We start from the raw sequence: 19114 nt of genomic DNA, 5'->3' as shown, positions 1-19114 counted from the left end.
CTAATCACCAAAAACAACCACGGCGACGTAAAAGTGCATTACCAACGCCGACAGATGAAAGGATTCAATGGAATCAATTCAGTGGAATCAATTCAATTGGATCAATTCAATGGAAAGGATTCCGGAAGAGAAGACAATGCTGAACAAAGTCGTAGTTTTTGTTATTTTTGGACCAAAATGTATTTTCGATGCTTTAAAAACTTCTAACTAACCCACTGATGTCACATGGACTACTTTGATGATGTTTTTATTACCTTTCTGGACATGGACAGTATACCGTACATACATTTTCAATGGAGGGACAGAAAGCTCTCGGACTAAATCTAAAATATCTTAAACTGTGTTCTGAAGATGAACGGATGTCTTACGGGTTTGGAAACGACATGAGAGTGAGTCATTAATGACATAAGTTTCATTTTTTGGGTGAACTAACCCTTTAAGCGCCAGAAGTGTAACGAGGTGCTGAACGGAACAAAATGGTTGAGAAAATAATATTGCTGGTCTCCGAACATACATAGCAAGTACTCTACATTGTGCTGACATTTTTAGCCTGAAACAAACTATCTGCTAAATCAGCCACAGATATTCCATATAGCAACAAAGCATCTCAACTGAAAAAAAACGCTGCGATGTCGAAGCGCTCTCAACCGTTCACAGATTGTCCAGCATTTTCAGCTGGATAAAAACGCTTTGGTGGACACACGGCCTAAGGGTACATTTTACATGACAACAATGCACTGAAATGAAAAAGTTTTATGTACAGATGACAACATGGTCAAAACAATCCCTGTTCACATGGATCCACAAAAACAACTAAAAATGCTGTATTATGCATGGCAGGTCAAACAATGTTGAACACGTAACACACATGTGCATGACGTCACTGTTATCACAAATTGGAGTTTTTGTAGTTTACACCAAGACGATAACGATATCGTTTTCAAAAACCTGCACTTTGAAACCTGTTTTCAGACCCCCAAAACGCCATTTTCATGTAAATGAATGGCCAAAATGCATTAAAAGTTTTCTGTTTTTAGTTGAAAACATTGTTGTGTAAATGCCCCCCAAGAGACATGAAAAGACTAGTGAAGAGACAAGAAAGAAACAGACTTACGTGAGATTTGGACCAGAAGATGAAGACTTCTCCAACCATCCTGAAGAGGTCCTCAGCATCAGGGTCAGGACAGGTCAACCACCTCGCCCTTTAAACGACACAAAGAACCAAATCAGAGAAGACAATCTTCCTCCTGACGATCTTCTAATAAAAATAAAGGATGCGGATGAGCGATACCTGTTGTTGTCCACGTATCGGATGAGTAACGGGTAAAGAGCATACAGATCCCTGCAGAGCACTGCAAACTCATCGCGAATCGTTCCCTCTTCGCTGTCCACCTCTGTCTTTCCCTCCATACGCAGCTGCTCCTCCTCGGCCACCACCTTTCCACTGCGTTTCTTCAGCTTCTCCATGGTGGGGATAAAGTGGGACTTGAGCATCTCCGGCTTCGCTCTGCTCACGATGGGCTGAGCAAACACTGTGAAGAAGCAGTTCATAAGTAAATCATCAGTATTGACTGCTAAGGCTGGGTTGAAAATAGCATTTTCTCGATTTCAACTGATTCTCATTTTGATGAACCGATATTGATTCTTAAATCCCAAGAATAGATCCAGGGCCAGAGAGGGGGCCAATTTCAGCTCAGGATTTCATTCCCAAGACCCAACAGGAATATAGATCAATAAAAAATAACTTTTTAAGCAAACATTGCGGTGTTGAAATGAACCATTTCTACGATGCATCACGATGCGGACGTGGACCATTCTGCATCGATGCAGTAATATACCATAATCGATTATAGCCTACTGAAGTTCCTCTGACGTCATTTGTTGCATACGAGCTCCTCAAGCTAGCATAAAATGGTGGAGGGAGGCAAAACACAAAAGCAAGTAATAAAAAATGCACCCACTATTTTAATATTTACAGCATGATGATGGCCTGATGTTGCCTGACGGCCGACCATCGGCTTGGCATGTCAAGGCCTTAAAATGTCATGTGCATCCAAAATGAATCGATATATCGAATCGAGAACCGAACTGAATCAGACTGCAAGCTTGTGAATCAAAATCGGATCGAAACGTGACATTTGTGTCAATGAATCGATATAACGAATCGAGAACCGAACTGAATCAGATTACAAGCTTGTGAATCAAAATCGGATCGAAACGTGAAATTTGTGTCAATGAATCGATATATCGAATCGAGAACCGAACTGAATCAGATTACAAGCTTGTGAATCAAAATCGGATCGAAACGTGAAATTTGTGTCAATGAATCGATATATCGAATCGAGAACCGAACTGAATCAGATTACAAGCTTGTGAATCAAAATCGGATCGAAACGTGAAATTTGTGTCAATGAATCGATATATCGAATCGAGAACCGAACTGAATCAGATTGCAAGCTTGTGAATCAAAATCGGATCGAAACGTGAAATTTGTGTCAATGAATCGATATATCGAATCGAGAACCGAACTGAATCAGATTGCAAGCTTGTGAATTAAAATCGGATCGAAACGTGAAATTTGTGTCAATGAATCGATATATCGAATCGAGAACCGAACTGAATCAGACTGCAAGCTTGTGAATCAAAATCGGATCGAAACGTGAAATTTGTGTCAATGAATCGATATATCGAATCAAGAACCGAACTGAATCAGACTGCAAGCTTGTGAATCAAAATCGGATCGAAACGTGACATTTGTGTCAATGAACCGATATAACGAATCGAGAACCGAACTGAATCAGATTACAAGCTTGTGAATCAAAATCGTATCGAAACGTGAAATTTGTGTCAATGAATCGATATATCGAATCGAGAACCGAACTGAATCAGACTGCAAGCTTGTGAATCAAAATCGGATCGAAACGTGACATTTGTGTCAATGAATCGATATATCGAATCGAGAACCGAACTGAATCAGATTGCAAGCTTGTGAATCAAAATCGGATCGAAACGTGAAATTTGTGTCAATGTCATTCACTGCCGAATCCAAGTTTAGTTTTTTCTCACCTGCCAATCTCTTCATCCAGGAAGCTTCGTCAATGCCCAGGTTGTTGACAACAATCTTCATGATGCTACCCAAGAGCTGATTGAGCTGTTCGGAGGTAACGTCAGTGCACAGACAGCCCTCCTGCTCGGGGAAGTTCTCCGGGCCCCTCTCCCACCAGCGGGGAAGGTAGTTGCACAGCATGGGTAGGGCGATCTCAATCACGTGGGGCATCTCTGTGTAACGGGCCCCGGACTCTGCCAGATCCCCGATCTCTTTCATCAACACGTCCAGCTCAGGAATGTCCAGACACAGTTCCTGCACTTGACTGGGCAGACCCAGAACTAAAACATGGATGATAAGGGAGTTAAGGAAGCACTAGTTGATCGCAACAACCATTGATGTTCAGAGCGAGCTACTGACTTGTTCTCTCTCGTGGGGTTTTGGTAGTGTACACAGAGTATGCGTTGAACTCGTTGAGGTTAGGCTCCAGGAAGGCAACAGGCATGGCAGCAGCCAGATGAGCCAGACACTCTCCTAGAGCTGGTCTTTGGCTGTGTGGTACCACACCATAACATTCATTAACACATGCCATCCTTTAAAACGGTTCATATAGAAACAAACACTCATACATAAAGCTGTTTCCTTACTTCTCAACATGAGGGGTCTTCACAGTGCCCAGGGAATAGATACTGCACATGATACGGTAACAGGATATCTGCAAGTCATCCACTGAGTGATGAAGGAAAAGAGAAAAAAATGAGGGACAGTGTGATTTTCTTTGAGTCTCAGTGGCTAAAAACGGGAAACTTTGTATGCGATTTGGCCGTTCATTTACACGACAATAGGTTGAAAATGGGTTTCAAAGTGCACATTTTTGAAAATGATACCATTATCGCCTCCATGTAAACTGCTAAAACGCGAATTTGTGGAAACGGTGACGTCATGCGCGTGTGTATTACGTGTTCAGTCTATAGACGAGCAGTGTTTCTTTACAGAGCGACATCGCCAATTACTGGCCTGGCATGAATAATAATTGTTTTGACAGTTTTTAGTACATCGTTGCCATGTAACTTACAACTACAATATCACAACTATTACCACATTTATTCTTATTTTGCATTTATTAACTCTTGCTCTTGATTAATTGTTATTTATTGTTATAATTTGTTGAAGAGTTTTCAGAACAAATTAAATCAAATACTACTACATATTTACACACTTTTCTCTATTTGTATTAATTTATATTTTATTAATTTACACTATTAAATACTTATTTACAACATTTTCATTATTTTTAAGTTACATTAATTAGTACTACTTGCTTCTGCCATTTTCATCATTATAAGTTTAGTTACATTAAATTAAATGACACTTATTTATGCCATTTTAATTTTTGTTATTTTAACTTTTTTTATGTTAAATGAAGCACATTAAAGGGATAGTTCACCCAAAAATGAAAATTATTCCATGATTTACTCATCCTCAAGGCATCCTAGGTGTATATGACTATCCTCTTTCAGACGAACACAATCGGAGATATATTTAAAAATATCCTTAGTCCTCCAAAGTTTATAATGTTTGTGAATGGCTGCCCATATTTTGAAGACAAAAAAATGCATCCATCCATAAAAAAAATGAAACACAAATGCATTAAGTCGCTTCAGAAGTCCTTTATTAAACCCCCTGGAGTTGTATGGATTCATTTTTTTATGGATGGGTGCATTTTTTTGTCTTCAAAATTTGGGCAGCCATTCACAACAATTTATTTTTGGGTGAACTATCCCTTTAATGCCAGATACAGATCTTAATCATGTGGGGCATCTCTGTGTAACGGATCCAGGACTCTGCCAGATCCAATCTCTTTCATCAACATGTCCAGCTCAGAAATGTCCAGACACATTTCCTGTACATGACTGGGCAGACCCAAAACTAAAATTGTAACACTATGATTTTAGCCCTGATTTCACTCGCCGAAAACGTTGAGGAAATCGTAGACAAATGCCTGAGGTAAATTGGTGTTCATAAATGCGATTATGAAAGACACCTAAAGAGAAGCACTGAAGCGTCGCCGATGCCTGTGAAATATTTAGCATGCTAAACTCAAGAGTCATGCAGTGTGAAACGCATTGCATTTTGACTGGAAATTGCATCAGAAATTGAAATGGAAATCACACAATAGCAACTAAATGGTACCCAAGACAATCAACTAACCTTAATTAATCTATTTATATATTAATTAAATGTACTCTGCTATATAGGTTAAATTCAGTCACTTTAAATGACTCTCATGAAAACCTATGAAAATATCTCACAGATGACATCATCTCCAAACTGGTGCTGGGCGATGTGGTCGAAGAGAGAAGTGAGCACTGGCAGAAGAGCAGTGGTGGTGTAGCTTATGTTCTGAGATACACCTTTCACCTGTTACAGAGAGAGAGAGGAGAGACAGGCTCAATTTAGAAACTTTGACAAAGAACAAAAGAACATCTCAGAGAACAGGACTATATTTACATCTGACCTGGTTTTTGGTAGACACCTTCCCCAATTTGAGGTTCTCAACCATTTTTTCAATATCATCGGCAGCACTCTCAAAGAAAGAGCGCAGACCAGCCTTCACAATCTCAGGCCCAGATTTCATCACAGTCCTGGAAGAGAAGCAAAAAATAAGCATGACATTTAATACATAAATATGGAAGCCCGTTTCCGCCACAAAAAAAAAAGATTAATTGCGACTTTTATCTCAGAATTCTTTTCTTGCAATTGAAAGTTTATATCTCAGAATTGTGACTTTATAACTTGCAATTGTGAGAAAAAAAGTCAGAATTGCAAGAAAAAAAGTCAGAATTGAAACTTTATATCACGCGATTGCGACTTTATATCTCAGAATTGCGACTTTATATCTCAGAATTGCGACTATATCTCAGAATTGCGACTATATCTCAGAATTGCGTCTTTATATCTCAGAATTGTGACTTTATATCTCAGAATTGCGACTTTATATCTCAGAATTGCGACTTTATATCTCAGAATTGTGACTTTATATCTCAGAATTGCGACTATATTTCTCAGAATTGCGACTATATCTCAGAATTGCGACTTTATATCTCAGAATTGTGACTTTATATCTCAGAATTGCGACTATATTTCTCAGAATTGCGACTATATCTCAGAATTGTGACTTTATATCTCAGAATTGCGTCTTTATATCTCAGAATTGTGACTTTATATCTCAGAATTGCGACTTTATATCTCAGAATTGCGACTTTATATCTCAGAATTGTGACTTTATATCTCAGAATTGCGACTATATTTCTCAGAATTGCGACTATATCTCAGAATTGCGACTTTATATCTCAGAATTGTGACTTTATATCTCAGAATTGCGACTATATTTCTCAGAATTGCGACTATATCTCAGAATTGTGACTTTATATCTCAGAATTGCGTCTTTATATCTCAGAATTGCGTCTTTATATCTCAGAATTGTGACTTTATATCTCAGAATTGCGACTTTATATCTCAGAATTGCGACTTTATATCTCAGAATTGCGACTATATTTCTCAGAATTGCGACTATATCTCAGAATTGCGACTTTATATCTCAGAATTGCGACTTTATATCACGCGATTGCGACTTTATATCTCAGAATTGTCGCATTTAATCTTTTTTTTGTGGCTTCTTTTTTTTAGTGGCGGGTTTTTCTTTTGTTTGTGGTGGAAACGGGCTTCCATACAAAAAATGTTAATTAAAGGGATAGATCACTCAAAATGAATTCTGTCATCAATTATTCACCCTCAAACCCATAAGACTTTCATTTATCTTTCGTTCAAAATATTAATTTAGGCCTTTATTCACATTTAAACATTGATCTGTGCTCTATAAAATGGAAGCTCGACCATACCTGCTTCATGCGTGAGAATGAACCTCACTGGCTCTTGCGTGTGTTTGGGTATCAAAGTTTATATATGAATAAAAGCCTAAAGAAATATGTTCTTCATATAAATTGATTGTGTCTTTTCAGATGACTTGGATTAAACTGCTCGATTCATATGGATTTATTTTATGATCTCTTTATTTGAAGCATCAAGAGTTTTGGGTGAATAGATTTTCAATGTCAACACACATTATACCTGGCGTCCAGTGAGCGGGAAAGAATATGAAGGCAGTTGACCACTGCGGTTGCATCAGTGCCTGCACACACAAACATTCAGAGCATGACACAGGCCTTAAACTATCACCTACAATTAGCCTACAACATATGGACTGAGGCTACTATGCTACGATATATGACACTGATATAGAATGAAGAGGTATAATAAAAGCCAAAGCAGATATTCTTCTGAAATACTGAGCCAACACTGCAAACAATGCACCAACTTAAGCAAAGCACTGCAAATCATTAGAGAACCACTCAGAGAGAGAAAGAAAGAAAGAAAGAAAGAAAGAAAGAAAGAAAGACAGACAGACACAAAGAAAGAAAGAAAGAAAGAAAGAAAGAAAGAAAGAAAGAAAGAAAGAAAGAAAGAAAGAAAGAAAGAAAGAAAGAAAGAAAGAAAGAAAGAAAGAAAGAAAGAAAGAAAAAGAAAGAAAGTGTGGAGGGAGATAAAACCATTGAGAACTATTAGGAACAGATAAATGGAACAGCAAATAAATGCAACTATTAGGAACAGATGTACCGATGGTGCAAAACATTAAAGAAAAAGGGGAAGACGATGGAAAAATTAAATGTGCAATCGGGCCATCATGCAGCATTCTTACCAAAGAGGGAAACCCTGTGTCTCACCAGACCGGCCAACTTACAGAAGATACTGAGATAGAAGATACATAGATAGAAAAAGAAGAAAAAAAGAGGAGTGGAGGGTTGGGAAAGAGAGAATGGCATGAAAAGGAATAAAATGGTGAGGTTAAGATGATGGAAAAGTAGGAGCAAAATAATGTGATCCAAAGAAGATAGATGTAACAAAAGGATGAGGGGACCCGTGGGAAAATACTCCAGGAGGGGGCAGAGAGAAAACCACAGGCAAGAAGAAGTGTGAGGAGCAGAGAGGACGTGACAGGTCAAAACTAACATCATTAAAAAAATGTTCTGTAAACATTCATGTCATCAAATTCAAATTTTTAACCTTCTGGTGCTGTTCTGTCATTTTTACCGTAAATTTTACGTTTTTACATTAATTTTTTACTTCATCAGAATGGTACGAAACTTGGTAAAGGTTTTGGCACTTGCTATGTGAGAAAAAAAAAATCATGGACATGATTTGAAAAGGTTAAATGGATCTGAAAAAATTTGCCAGTCACACTTGTATTCTTCACAGTCAAAAATGACTGCATTGAAAATTAATAGGAGATTAATTTGATCTAGTGGAAACGTATGGTACTGCGCCCAAACAAAATCTTACTGAAAGCTAATTTTTTGAGATATCAACATCAAATTTAGATTTATGGCTCTGATTTTCTCACAATTTTAGAGTTTAATTTTTGGTAACATATATATTTCATATAAAATTTAAAAAAAAGTATTTTTGTACATTTTTCATAATAATAAACTTAAAGTTCTATAACTTTTTTTTTTAGTTTCACTTTTTAACTTTTATTCATGTCAGCAATATTCTGTCATGTGTCTTCTTTAAAGAGACCAAACTTCAAGATTTACAACACTTTAAGTTACATCTTCAGGCCTATGCTCAAAAAGTGGTTCACAAGTAATAAATGGATTATAACTATTCCATAAATATAATTTACTACTATAAAATCCCCTAAAAATCCAAAATATTAAATTAAAAAAACATTATCGCACTAAAATATAGTACTTTCATTTCATTTAAAGGTGCCCTAGATTCAAAAATTGAATTTATCTTGGCATAGTTGAATAACAAGAGTTCAGTACATGGAAATGACATACAGTGAGTCTCAAACTCCATTGTTTCCTCCTTCTTATATAAATCTCATTTGTTTAAAAGACCTCCGAAGAACAGGCGAATCTCAACATAACACCGACTGTTACTTAACAGTCGGGATCATTAATATGTACGCCCCCAATATTTGCATATGCCAGCTCATGTTCAAGGCATTAGACAAGGGCAGCCAGTATTAACGTCTGGATCTGTGCACAGCTGAATCATCAGAGTAGGTAAGCAAGCAAGAACAATAGCGAAAAATGGCAGATGGAGCGATAATAACTGACATGATCCATGATTACATGATATCTTTAGTGATATTTGTAAATTGTCTTTCTAAATGTTTCGTTAGCATGTTGCTAATGTACTGTTAAATGTGGTTAAAGTTACCATCGTTTATCAACTTTATTAGCTGTGTAAACTTTGTTTATGCACTGTTTAAGGCAAGCGCGAGCTCTGGGGGCAGAGAGCGCGCAATTTAAAGGGGCCGCAACCTGAATCTGCGCATTTCTAAGTATGCCCCAAAATAGGCAGTTAAAAAAATAAATTTAAAAAACATCTATGGGGTATTTTGAGCTGAAACTTAACAGACACATTCAGGGGACACCTTAGACTTATATTACATATTGTAAAAAAACATTCAATGGCACCTTTAAATTATAAAAAAGGTAATTTGTGACCACCACTTAAGCAGCACCAGAGGGTTAAGGTACATAAAAATATGACTAAGCCAGTGGTTCCCAACCCTGGTCCTGGAGTACCCTAAACATTGCACATTCTAGCGTGCTAAGGAGGACTCTAGCCTACACTCCTCCAAAGGACTGGACTAGGAAGGGCACAACCTCACTAGGATGCAGCCTTCCATATGAGAAGCATCCTTTACTAATGAACTGATGAGTTGAATCAGGTGTGTTTGATTAGGTAAGCATAAATTAAATGTGCAGTGTTGGGGTACTCCAGGGCCAGGGTTGGGAACCACTGGACTAGGGTGCCACAGAAAAATGAAGATCTGTAGCATTAGTTACCTAGCAATCATCTCCTTCTCCTTGTTGGAGGCATGACCACCACTGCCCAGCACTTTCGCAGGTGTGGACAGGAAATACAGGCAGTGATTCTTAAAGTACTGGTTCACCAATGGAAGCAGAATCTACATGAAGAGAATATAAAGAGGAAGAGGAAAGTGTGAGAGGCTGTGATCCAACTCTTCCAACTAATTCCCTAAGCTCTGTTTCATTTAGCATGCACTCATTGCCGGTCAAAGGTGTCTCACCTTGGCAAAGAATTTAATCTCCTGTTCATGAGGAGATTTCTCCACTCTTCCACTGCTCACAACAGCCTCTAGAGTAACAAACATGCAGAAAATGAATCAAAAACACCCACATCAAGAATTCTTTGGATTTAAGAAATTACTGCTATGAATGTATACCAAGATGAGCAATAAACTCCTGCGCGATCTCCATCCACTTCAACAGCTTCTGCAGGAACCCGTAAGCAAAACGCTTCTCAATGGAGGAAATCTCCTGCTCCATGTCCTTCAAACCCCTAAAGAAGAAAAATACAACATGAGATGAGTGTATTTTTCCACCTCATTACATTTTTAACATATGCATGAGGGAAGAACTAAACTTGGTTAAGGTATTTATCAGACAAAATTATTTTGAAAAAAGGCAAACTACAACTACACATTTTATTTTACAAGCAAAAAGAAATGCATTGAATAACAGGCTCACAGGAAAAAGCATACACTGACTACAACATAATCATTAGTTCTCCTTTGTTTTGTGAAGTTATTTCTTTGTATGGCAGCCAGGCAAAAAATTATATCCACACAATTTGGCATGTTTCATGGCGCTATCACAAATAAAACAATTGACTGCAAATCACAACTACGCCATATGTTTAGAAAATATTTAACACATTTTTCTTATTTTTGAATAAAGGGTGAAGATGTCAATTTTCATCACTTTTGGCCACTACCGTATGTTTACATAATCGCTGTTTGGAGGTAAAGTTTTCGGTGGATTCTTGTATATTTGTGGGCAAAATGATCGCTTTTCTTGTTTACAGATTTTCTGCTTAATGCATAATGAAACCTCTGGATCTTATCACAATAACATCGAAGGACAGCAAAATTTAATTTGTGTTTTAAGCCATTTTTGTTGTACCTGGTGACAGCATATCCATTGAGCTGGAGGAATTTGAGCAGGTCTTGGGCTTTCTCTCTGTCTCTTGCCTTCTCTTTGGCCGTCAACGTATCATATGGTACCAGCAAAGGATGGGTGCCACCACCTATAAACACAAAAAAAACACAAAAACTAGGAGATAGTCTGAGGGCTGGCATGGTTTATGTTATGAACATTATTTTGTGCAGTCATACGGTGAACAAAATAAACAATCTTACCCTTGGATTGTAGCTCCATCTTCTTCTTGCGACCCCAGGTGTTATGGTAATTCTCAGCAAGCTGTTCTGCCATAGACTGAACAGATGGAAACATGAGGAATGAAGCAATCACAAGCGTTTCTGAATGTCTTATACTGAATGAATATAAATTATATATACCTGTAGCTCTCTGGACAAGGCCATGCCTGTCAGTTCCACGGGCTGAGGAGAGTATCCCTGGCTGGGATCATAGGTGGCCTGCAGGAGATGTATATATAGGTAAGAATATTGTGTTTCTACAAACATACAATTTCCTTCTTCTTTGTTCCAACTTTCTGTTACCTGAGCAGTCTGGGAGATCTTCCTGGTGGACTTCACCTCGGTTTTCTCAGTCTCTCCGTCTCTGGCTTTCTCCAGAGTCCATTCCCACGCCAGCATGGCCTTGATGGACTCTTTAATGGGCCAGCGATAGATCTCCTTATCCTAAAGAGAGAATACAAAAGGGAGGCTGACCTTGACTTTGGACAACCAACTGTCAAAACAAAGCCAATAGACAGGTTTTAATAAAGATATGTTTCAAAGAAGATCCATTCAGACCTTCTCAGAGAAAGTTTTGTACGGCCGCAGCATAGGGTGTGTTTTGCCGTTCTCATCTAGGACCTCTCCATATGTCCAGTTGTTTTGGATCTGGAAAATGGAAACAAAAGGTTAAAAGCCTATTCTCAATCCTGCAATGCATTTGGCTTTCAAAAATGAGCACAAGTGCTGATACTGACCTTTTCAAAAGCCCATCTATCATGTGTGTGCTCAGCATATTTGTTAATGAAAGTATCAAGTCTCTCAGGAATGATGGTGCTGCAAACAAAAAGGAAACAGAATCGTCTGTTTGAATACAAATCTTTTAATGACTCCCTCAAAAGAATTCTTTGTGCTGATCATCTAAGGAGAAAAAATGAGAAAATCTGTTTCTTCCATTCAATAGGGCTATATTGAAAGAAATAAAACATTTATATGATTATTATTTAAATTATAAAAATTCATCTAAATTACAACAAATCCATAAATAAATATATTCCTATTGCAATAATGCTATTGTACTGTAAAATAAAATTATTTAATATTTATTTTAATATTAATATTATTTTTTATTAATATTTAAGTATTAAGTAATATCAACAATTCAAAAAAACATTTTATTTTTATTATTTATTAATTTATAAAAAATTAAATAAATCAACAAATATATTACTATTGCAATAATAACATTGTATACTGTAAAATAAAAATAAAACAAGTATTTAATAGTAATAATAACAATAATAATAAGTTTATAGAACAACAGTAAAATTACATTAATTACAATTCTAATATTTATGGCTGTCTTAATTTCTGTGGTTTCAAAAGTTAAACAATAGAGCTTTTATTTTGGCAGAAAAAAACACTGGGAGACCTTAAAGCTTCTATTTTGCTGCCATATTTACAAATGATTCTCAAATCATCAAATTTGGGAAAATGTTTAGTGCATGCTGCAGTTTCAAATGAATACAGATTCCCTGTATCTGTATAAATACAGAAAAAGCACATACCTGAAATATACACATACAGTGGCATGAAAAAGTATGTGAACCCCTTGCAAAATCTGTGAAAATTAGAATTATTTTAATAAAATAAGAGGGATCATAAAAAATGCATGTTATTTTTTGTTTAGTCCTGTCCTGAGTAAGATTTTTTTACATAAAAGATGTTTGCATTTAGTTCACAAGACAAAACAATAGCTGAATTTATTAAAATAACCCCGTTCATAAGTATGTGAAGCATTGATTCTCAATACTGTGTGTGGTTACCTGATGATCCATGACTGTTTTTATGTTTTGTGATGGTTGTTCATGAGTCTCTTGTTTGTCCTGAGCAGTTAAACTGAGCTCTGTTCTTCAGAAAAATCCTCCAGCTCCTGCAGATTCATCAGTTTTCAAGCATTTTTGCATATTTGAACCCTTTCCAGCAGTGACTGTAGGATTTTGAGATCCATATTTTCACACTGAGGACAACTGAGGGACTCAAACACAACTATTAAAAAAGGTTCAAACATTCACTGATGCTCCAGAAGGAAACACGATGCATTAAGAGTCGGGGGGTGAAAACTTTTGAACAGGATGAAGATGTTACAAATTTTCTTATTTTGTTTAAATATCATTGTTTTTCATTTAGTACTGCCATTCGGAACCAACAGAAGATACTTGCATGTTTCCCGGCAGAAAAATTAAGTACAATTTACCTTGATAGTTGAATTCAAAAGTTTTCACACCCCGACTCTTAATGCATCGTGTTTGCTTCTGGAGCATCAGTGAATGTTTGAACCTTTTTTAATTGTTGAGTTTGAGTCCCTCAGTTGTCCTCAGTGTGAAAAGATGAATCTCAGAATCATTCAGTCACTGCTGGAAAGGGTTCAAATATGCAAAAATGCTTGAAAACTGATGAATCTGCAGGAGCTGGAGGATTTTTCTGAAGAACAGAGCTCAGTTTAACTGCTCAGGACAAACAAGAGACTCATGAACAACCATCACAAAACATAAAAACAGTCGTGGATCATCAGGTAACCACACACAGTATTGAGAATCAATGCTTCACATACTTATGAATGGGGTTATTTTAATAAATTCAGCTATTGTTTTGTCTTGTGAACTAAATGCAAACATCTTTTATGTAAAATATCTTACTCAGGACAGGACTAAACAAAAAATAACATGCATTTTTTCTTATCCCTCTTATTTTATTAAAATAATTCTCATTTTCACAGATTCTGCAAGGGGTTCACATACTTTTTCATGCCACTGTATGCACATACTGTATATTAACCCAAAAATGTGGAACTAATACTACAAATGAACTATAGCTGATCTTTTTCTCACTTTGTTGTCTCTACTGGTTTGGGGTCAAAGTTGCCCTCAGCGTCGACAGATGCTTTCTTCTCAGTCACAGATGAATAGCTAGCATCCACGTAATCTGGAGGGATGGCACCCGCAATGGCGCAGATGCAGGGCATGGCGATCTTAAACAGCTCTGCATCAAATTTCTACAGAGATGAGATGGCAAGAACTGTAAGTGTTCTTTTTTCAATAACAATTCATCTGCTGAGACATGTTTGTGTGTGTCAAACCTTGTGTGCGAGGGACTCAAAGATGCCCCAGAAGAGTTTGCGAGAGAGATGCAACTCCTCCTCTGATGAGACTCCAAAGTTTGCCCATCCATTTGGCAAGCAATAATACTTCCAGCAGCGCTCATAGTGGTTGGTCAACAACTAAAAAGAAACAGGATCAGCTTAATTACACAAAAATATGACCAAAAACAAAACAAAAAATCGCTCCAACTAATTCAAATAACTATACTTGCATACCTTTAGGGGCATCTTGGCGTACTCGTTTAAGATCGGCACATCAAATACCAGCCTTCTCAACAGATGCTGCAACATAGATGGCCGCAGATACCTAAAATTCACAAATATTACTTTATTAGCGCCAGTATTTTAAGTTGGCATTTCTAGTATTGATGTCAGTACAGAGTGGATAACTAACCTGACAAGAGACATAAGGCAGTCCTCGATGACGTCCCTCTGGGCCTTTGTAAGTGCACGGCCACGGGACAGTCTGTAGATGGTGTGCAGCATAGAGTCGATCATGATAGCACGGTGGTCGGTGCCAGCGAACAGTGGGGCACACTTCGTGAGCAGAGGCAGCACAGCTGAGCACAGGTAACGGTTCAAAGCTAGAGCCATCTCTGTGGTGCTAAACGCCACCTGGAGGAACATTACAATTAAGATCACAATGTTATGATGGTATCATGTATGATACGATATGAGATATATACTATATATGATATGATGTATGAGAAATTATATGATATATCATATTCCGTCCGTCACATTGGGGCGGAAACCTTGTATGTCCAAAAACGCTACTTTTCAGGAAATGGAAAAAATACTGGATTTTTGAAATTAAACTGTGTTGTGAAAGTTGATATCAGACACTTGCATGTGTCGTTATATTATTGAACGGTTAGTTCACCCAAAAATGAAAATTCTGTCATTAATTACTCACCCTTTTGTCGTCCCAAACCCGTACGACTTTCATTCAACTTCAGAATACAAATAAAGATATTTATGATGAAATCTGAGAGATTTCTGTCCCTCCATTAAGAGCTGACACTTTGATGCTTCAAAAGTTCATAAAAAGATCGTAAAACGAATTCATTTGAATTGAGTGGTTTAGTCCGAATTTTCTGGTGAGACTCAGTCACTTTATATGATGAACAGATTTAATTTAGGATTTTATTCACATATAAGCATTCATCAACTCACACATCAGATATGGTTGTTTGCATTTTATTTTATATGTATTCTCTTTTTATTCTTTTAATCACTTTTCCTGTTTTTATTTAATTTTTAATGTACTTTATATCTTTTATGTATCATCTTGTTATTTCTGACTTTTAATGCATTTTAAATATTGCTGTCTGGTTGAAAGCTGGGAGAATTAGGAAGAAAGCCTTTGTGATTAGGTTAAATTTTTGGTAAATTTGGATAAGGGGACAAACCATGGGGAAATTTGAGCTGTGGTGCAAAGTTAAGATATCTATGGATTACAGTCAGGACACTTTCCAAAGGGGAAATTTGAACTGCGTTGCATAAGTAAGATATCTCCGGAAGGGGGATTAGGGCTGTGTGGCGCAGTTTAAGGTGTCTTGGCAAAAGGGGAGATTGAAACTTTGTTTATCAGTTTGAAGTGCCTTAACAGGTAGCGTTCCTGTCGTGTGAGGAAAATCCGTTTAGATCCACTCTGATGGACAAAAATAAATAAATAAATAAATAAATTCCCTACGACTTCCTAGCTCTTCCATCCAGATAGCAAAATTCTCTGTTTTTACTGTTATTTCTATTCCTTATGTTCTATTTTTATTCTTCTTCTTTATGTAAAGCACTTTGAATTCCCATTGTGTATGAAATGTGCTATACAAATAAAATTTCCTTACCTTGCCTTGCCTAAACAGAAGCTCAAGCATGTTCGCAATGATGAGTGCAAACCACTGAGGTTCATTCTGGTGTTAAGCATCATGATTGAGCTTTCACAAGAACCAATGAGGTTCTTCAGGGTGAGTAATTAATGATATAATTAAAATTTTTGGGTGAACTACCCTTTAAAATTTTAACAAAATCAAGCTCAAATGAAGTTATGAATGAAGGTATTTGACCAGAGAATGTCGTACATATGCGTTTTGTCCGTCAATAGAACAGCCACATCTGAGGCGGCAAGTGTATCACATTACGTTTTCATCTTCTTACACGCCATAAAGTTTATTGGAGCTATTTGGGTGCTCATTTTTTTCTGTCATTTGGCCAAAAGCTTAACTTAAAATAGTTATAACTTAAGCTTTTAAGTTATAAAAGATGAAGTGCTATTCAGCGTGGACTTTACAATCGTGCACACGTGGCAGCCATTGTAAGTCCACAGGCCGTAAGTGCATATGAAGTGTGCCATTTGGGACAGGGCCTAAGACACTTATCCCCGGCACTGGTGGAGTTATGTGGTTTTACCAACAGTTTGATGATCCAATCCAAAAAAGACTAAATATGAGGTTTCCACAATATATTATATTAATTATATTATATTATGAAAGGTAAAGAAGTGATAATAAAATATGAATGACAATATTAAGAGCTTACCGTATCTAGAGAGGCTGCAGCTCTCATATCGGGCAGGAAGCCCACCTCTAGCACATGCAACAGGAAGTCCTGGTTTTCAATGCCGTACACTCTGTCAAGGAAAAGCACCATGGAGGCTTTGTGGTCTGGCACGAAACTCGCTGACATTTTTGGCTCAACGATCTGACCATCTATGAAAAGTGTCATAGACAAAACAAGAGTTAATTATGCAGAAGTGAGTTTTATGGAAGCCCGTTTTCACCTTAGAGTAAAAAGTAAAAAAGACTGAAAAATAAAGATTAAAATAAGATAGATGTTCTGCACCTTTGCCTAAGGTGGGGATCTGAACAGGAAGGCTGATGACTCCCACCAGGTCTTCAATGGGCACGAGGGACCTCAAGATGGCTCTGATTCTCAAAGCTTCACCTTTACCTGCTTGGATCAACTGTGGATAAAGAACAGGTTGAAAATTAAAGTCCACAGGAAATCTGTTGAAATGTGACCTTCATCTTATATACTACATTTCAAAAGCTTGGGGTCATTTTTTTTTTTAAATTAATACTTTTTTTCATCAATGATGAAATAAATTGATCAAAAGTGACAGTAAAGATGTTTATAATGCTACAAAAAGATTTTTATTTTAAATAAATGCTGTAAAACTTTTGATTAATCAAAGAGTCCAGTGTATCACTGTTTTTTTTTTCATTTCAAAATATATTAAAATAAAACATTTAAATTGTAACAATATTTCACAATACTACTATTTTAATGCATTTTTGATCAAATTAATACAGCCTTGGTGAGCAGAAGAGACTTCTTTCAAAAACATTTTGAATGATAGTGTACATGCATTACGTTTGTCATGGACTTCACAGGTAAATTATTAAGTTGTTACACTTACATGCATCTCAGGAGCGCAGCGACCCAGCAAGTCAATAAGAGCACAGTAAAATGACATGATAGCATTTCCAAGATGCACTCTGTTCTCCTCAGGCTGCTCCTCCCCTCCAAACCTGTGAACCAATCACAAGGGGTAATTTTATGTCAAAACTGTTTAAATAAAAAGCTAAATTCAAGCATCACATTCACTGTAGGATCTTACATGAAACGTCTGTCCTTTTTAGGAGTTGGCCCATCTCGGGCAGGGTCCTCAGAGATCTTAATGGCCTCCTCAATGGCGGCTAACAAACCCGCACCACCCTCTCCTCTCAGTGCAGGGCCAAAACACTCAGGCCGACGAATCAACAGACGAACAACCACGTTAGCATTCTCCTCTACGCTCTCACCTGCAGGGGGAGACAAAAAACACAACATTTAATTATGAATGCCTTCAAACACAGGAGTCAGAGACAGACGTACACTAAACATGCTCACCATTTACAAACACTGCAAAGCGCAGGAAGTCTAGATATCTCTCTCCTCCACTTGGATTCCATCCTATGTCAGGGTAGCCTTTAGCCAGCAACATGGGGCACATCCGAAGACCACAGCCAGCCAGATACGTCACCACCTAGCACAATGAAGCAATGCATTTTTATGCAATGGTACATTATAAATCTGTCCTTTCCCTGCATCTGGCCTAGGAAACTAGGATAGGCTCCAGCCCTATGACTTAGCAGGTCATATAAGGAATAGAGAGAGAGGTTCTGACTTCTGAGCATTACCATCTCAAGATCTTGCTCTTGCAGAGCCAGGGCCAGCTCATTGTTGTCAATGCAGGACGCAGCAGCAACATCCAGAGGAGTAGATCCACGCACCCCTAAAAAGACACACAAAGATTAAAAATCATTAAAAAAATAATAATAATACCGAGATCTAAATTGTTTTATTTTAATGTTATTTAGATTTTTTCAACTAACTAGGTGTTAAGGCAAGACACCCCAGGTGAATAGGTAAAAAAATTAACTAATAGATATCACCATACTACCCCAGGTGATTGATTACAAACATTTTTTGTATTACAAGTTTTCTAAAATGTCTAAAAATGTTTAAATATGCAAATTATGCATTATCTATTTAAATATGCGCTAATTTGCATAAATTTGGACATATTAAATCCAAAGGTTTTTACAGAGAGAATTTTGGATATCTCCTT

The 19114-nt window shown here is 37.2% G+C and overlaps 1 protein-coding gene across 21 annotated transcripts in view; it reads right to left on the bottom strand.

The window, feature by feature from the left end:
• The window catches only part of ryr1b (ryanodine receptor 1b (skeletal)), a 128176-nt gene that overhangs the window by 45985 nt on the left and 63077 nt on the right, over positions 1–19114 (bottom strand). For all 21 annotated transcript variants that reach the window (XM_067390564.1, XM_067390572.1, XM_067390576.1 and 18 more), the window contains 28 exons: positions 18684–18778; positions 18394–18529; positions 18122–18305; positions 17921–18032; positions 17344–17464; positions 17041–17210; positions 14897–15117; positions 14719–14809; positions 14482–14622; positions 14234–14397; positions 12101–12179; positions 11922–12011; positions 11667–11807; positions 11505–11582; positions 11346–11421; positions 11110–11233; positions 10371–10486; positions 10215–10282; positions 9970–10091; positions 7806–7855; positions 7178–7238; positions 5565–5691; positions 5359–5467; positions 3694–3775; positions 3467–3597; positions 3067–3387; positions 1292–1532; positions 1115–1202 (listed from right to left, as the gene is read on the bottom strand). In XM_067390564.1, the coding sequence (XP_067246665.1) occupies positions 1115–1202; positions 1292–1532; positions 3067–3387; positions 3467–3597; positions 3694–3775; positions 5359–5467; positions 5565–5691; positions 7178–7238; positions 7806–7855; positions 9970–10091; positions 10215–10282; positions 10371–10486; positions 11110–11233; positions 11346–11421; positions 11505–11582; positions 11667–11807; positions 11922–12011; positions 12101–12179; positions 14234–14397; positions 14482–14622; positions 14719–14809; positions 14897–15117; positions 17041–17210; positions 17344–17464; positions 17921–18032; positions 18122–18305; positions 18394–18529; positions 18684–18778 (3539 nt within the window). The remainder of the gene's footprint in view (positions 1–1114; positions 1203–1291; positions 1533–3066; positions 3388–3466; positions 3598–3693; positions 3776–5358; positions 5468–5564; positions 5692–7177; positions 7239–7805; positions 7856–9969; positions 10092–10214; positions 10283–10370; positions 10487–11109; positions 11234–11345; positions 11422–11504; positions 11583–11666; positions 11808–11921; positions 12012–12100; positions 12180–14233; positions 14398–14481; positions 14623–14718; positions 14810–14896; positions 15118–17040; positions 17211–17343; positions 17465–17920; positions 18033–18121; positions 18306–18393; positions 18530–18683; positions 18779–19114) is intronic.

Source organism: Chanodichthys erythropterus, chromosome 7 (genome assembly GCF_024489055.1).
Source record: "Chanodichthys erythropterus isolate Z2021 chromosome 7, ASM2448905v1, whole genome shotgun sequence".
Classification (NCBI taxonomy): domain Eukaryota; kingdom Metazoa; phylum Chordata; class Actinopteri; order Cypriniformes; family Xenocyprididae; genus Chanodichthys; species Chanodichthys erythropterus.
The sequence above is the reverse complement of the archived record's forward strand: the minus strand, read 5'-3'. Positions and strand labels throughout refer to the sequence as shown.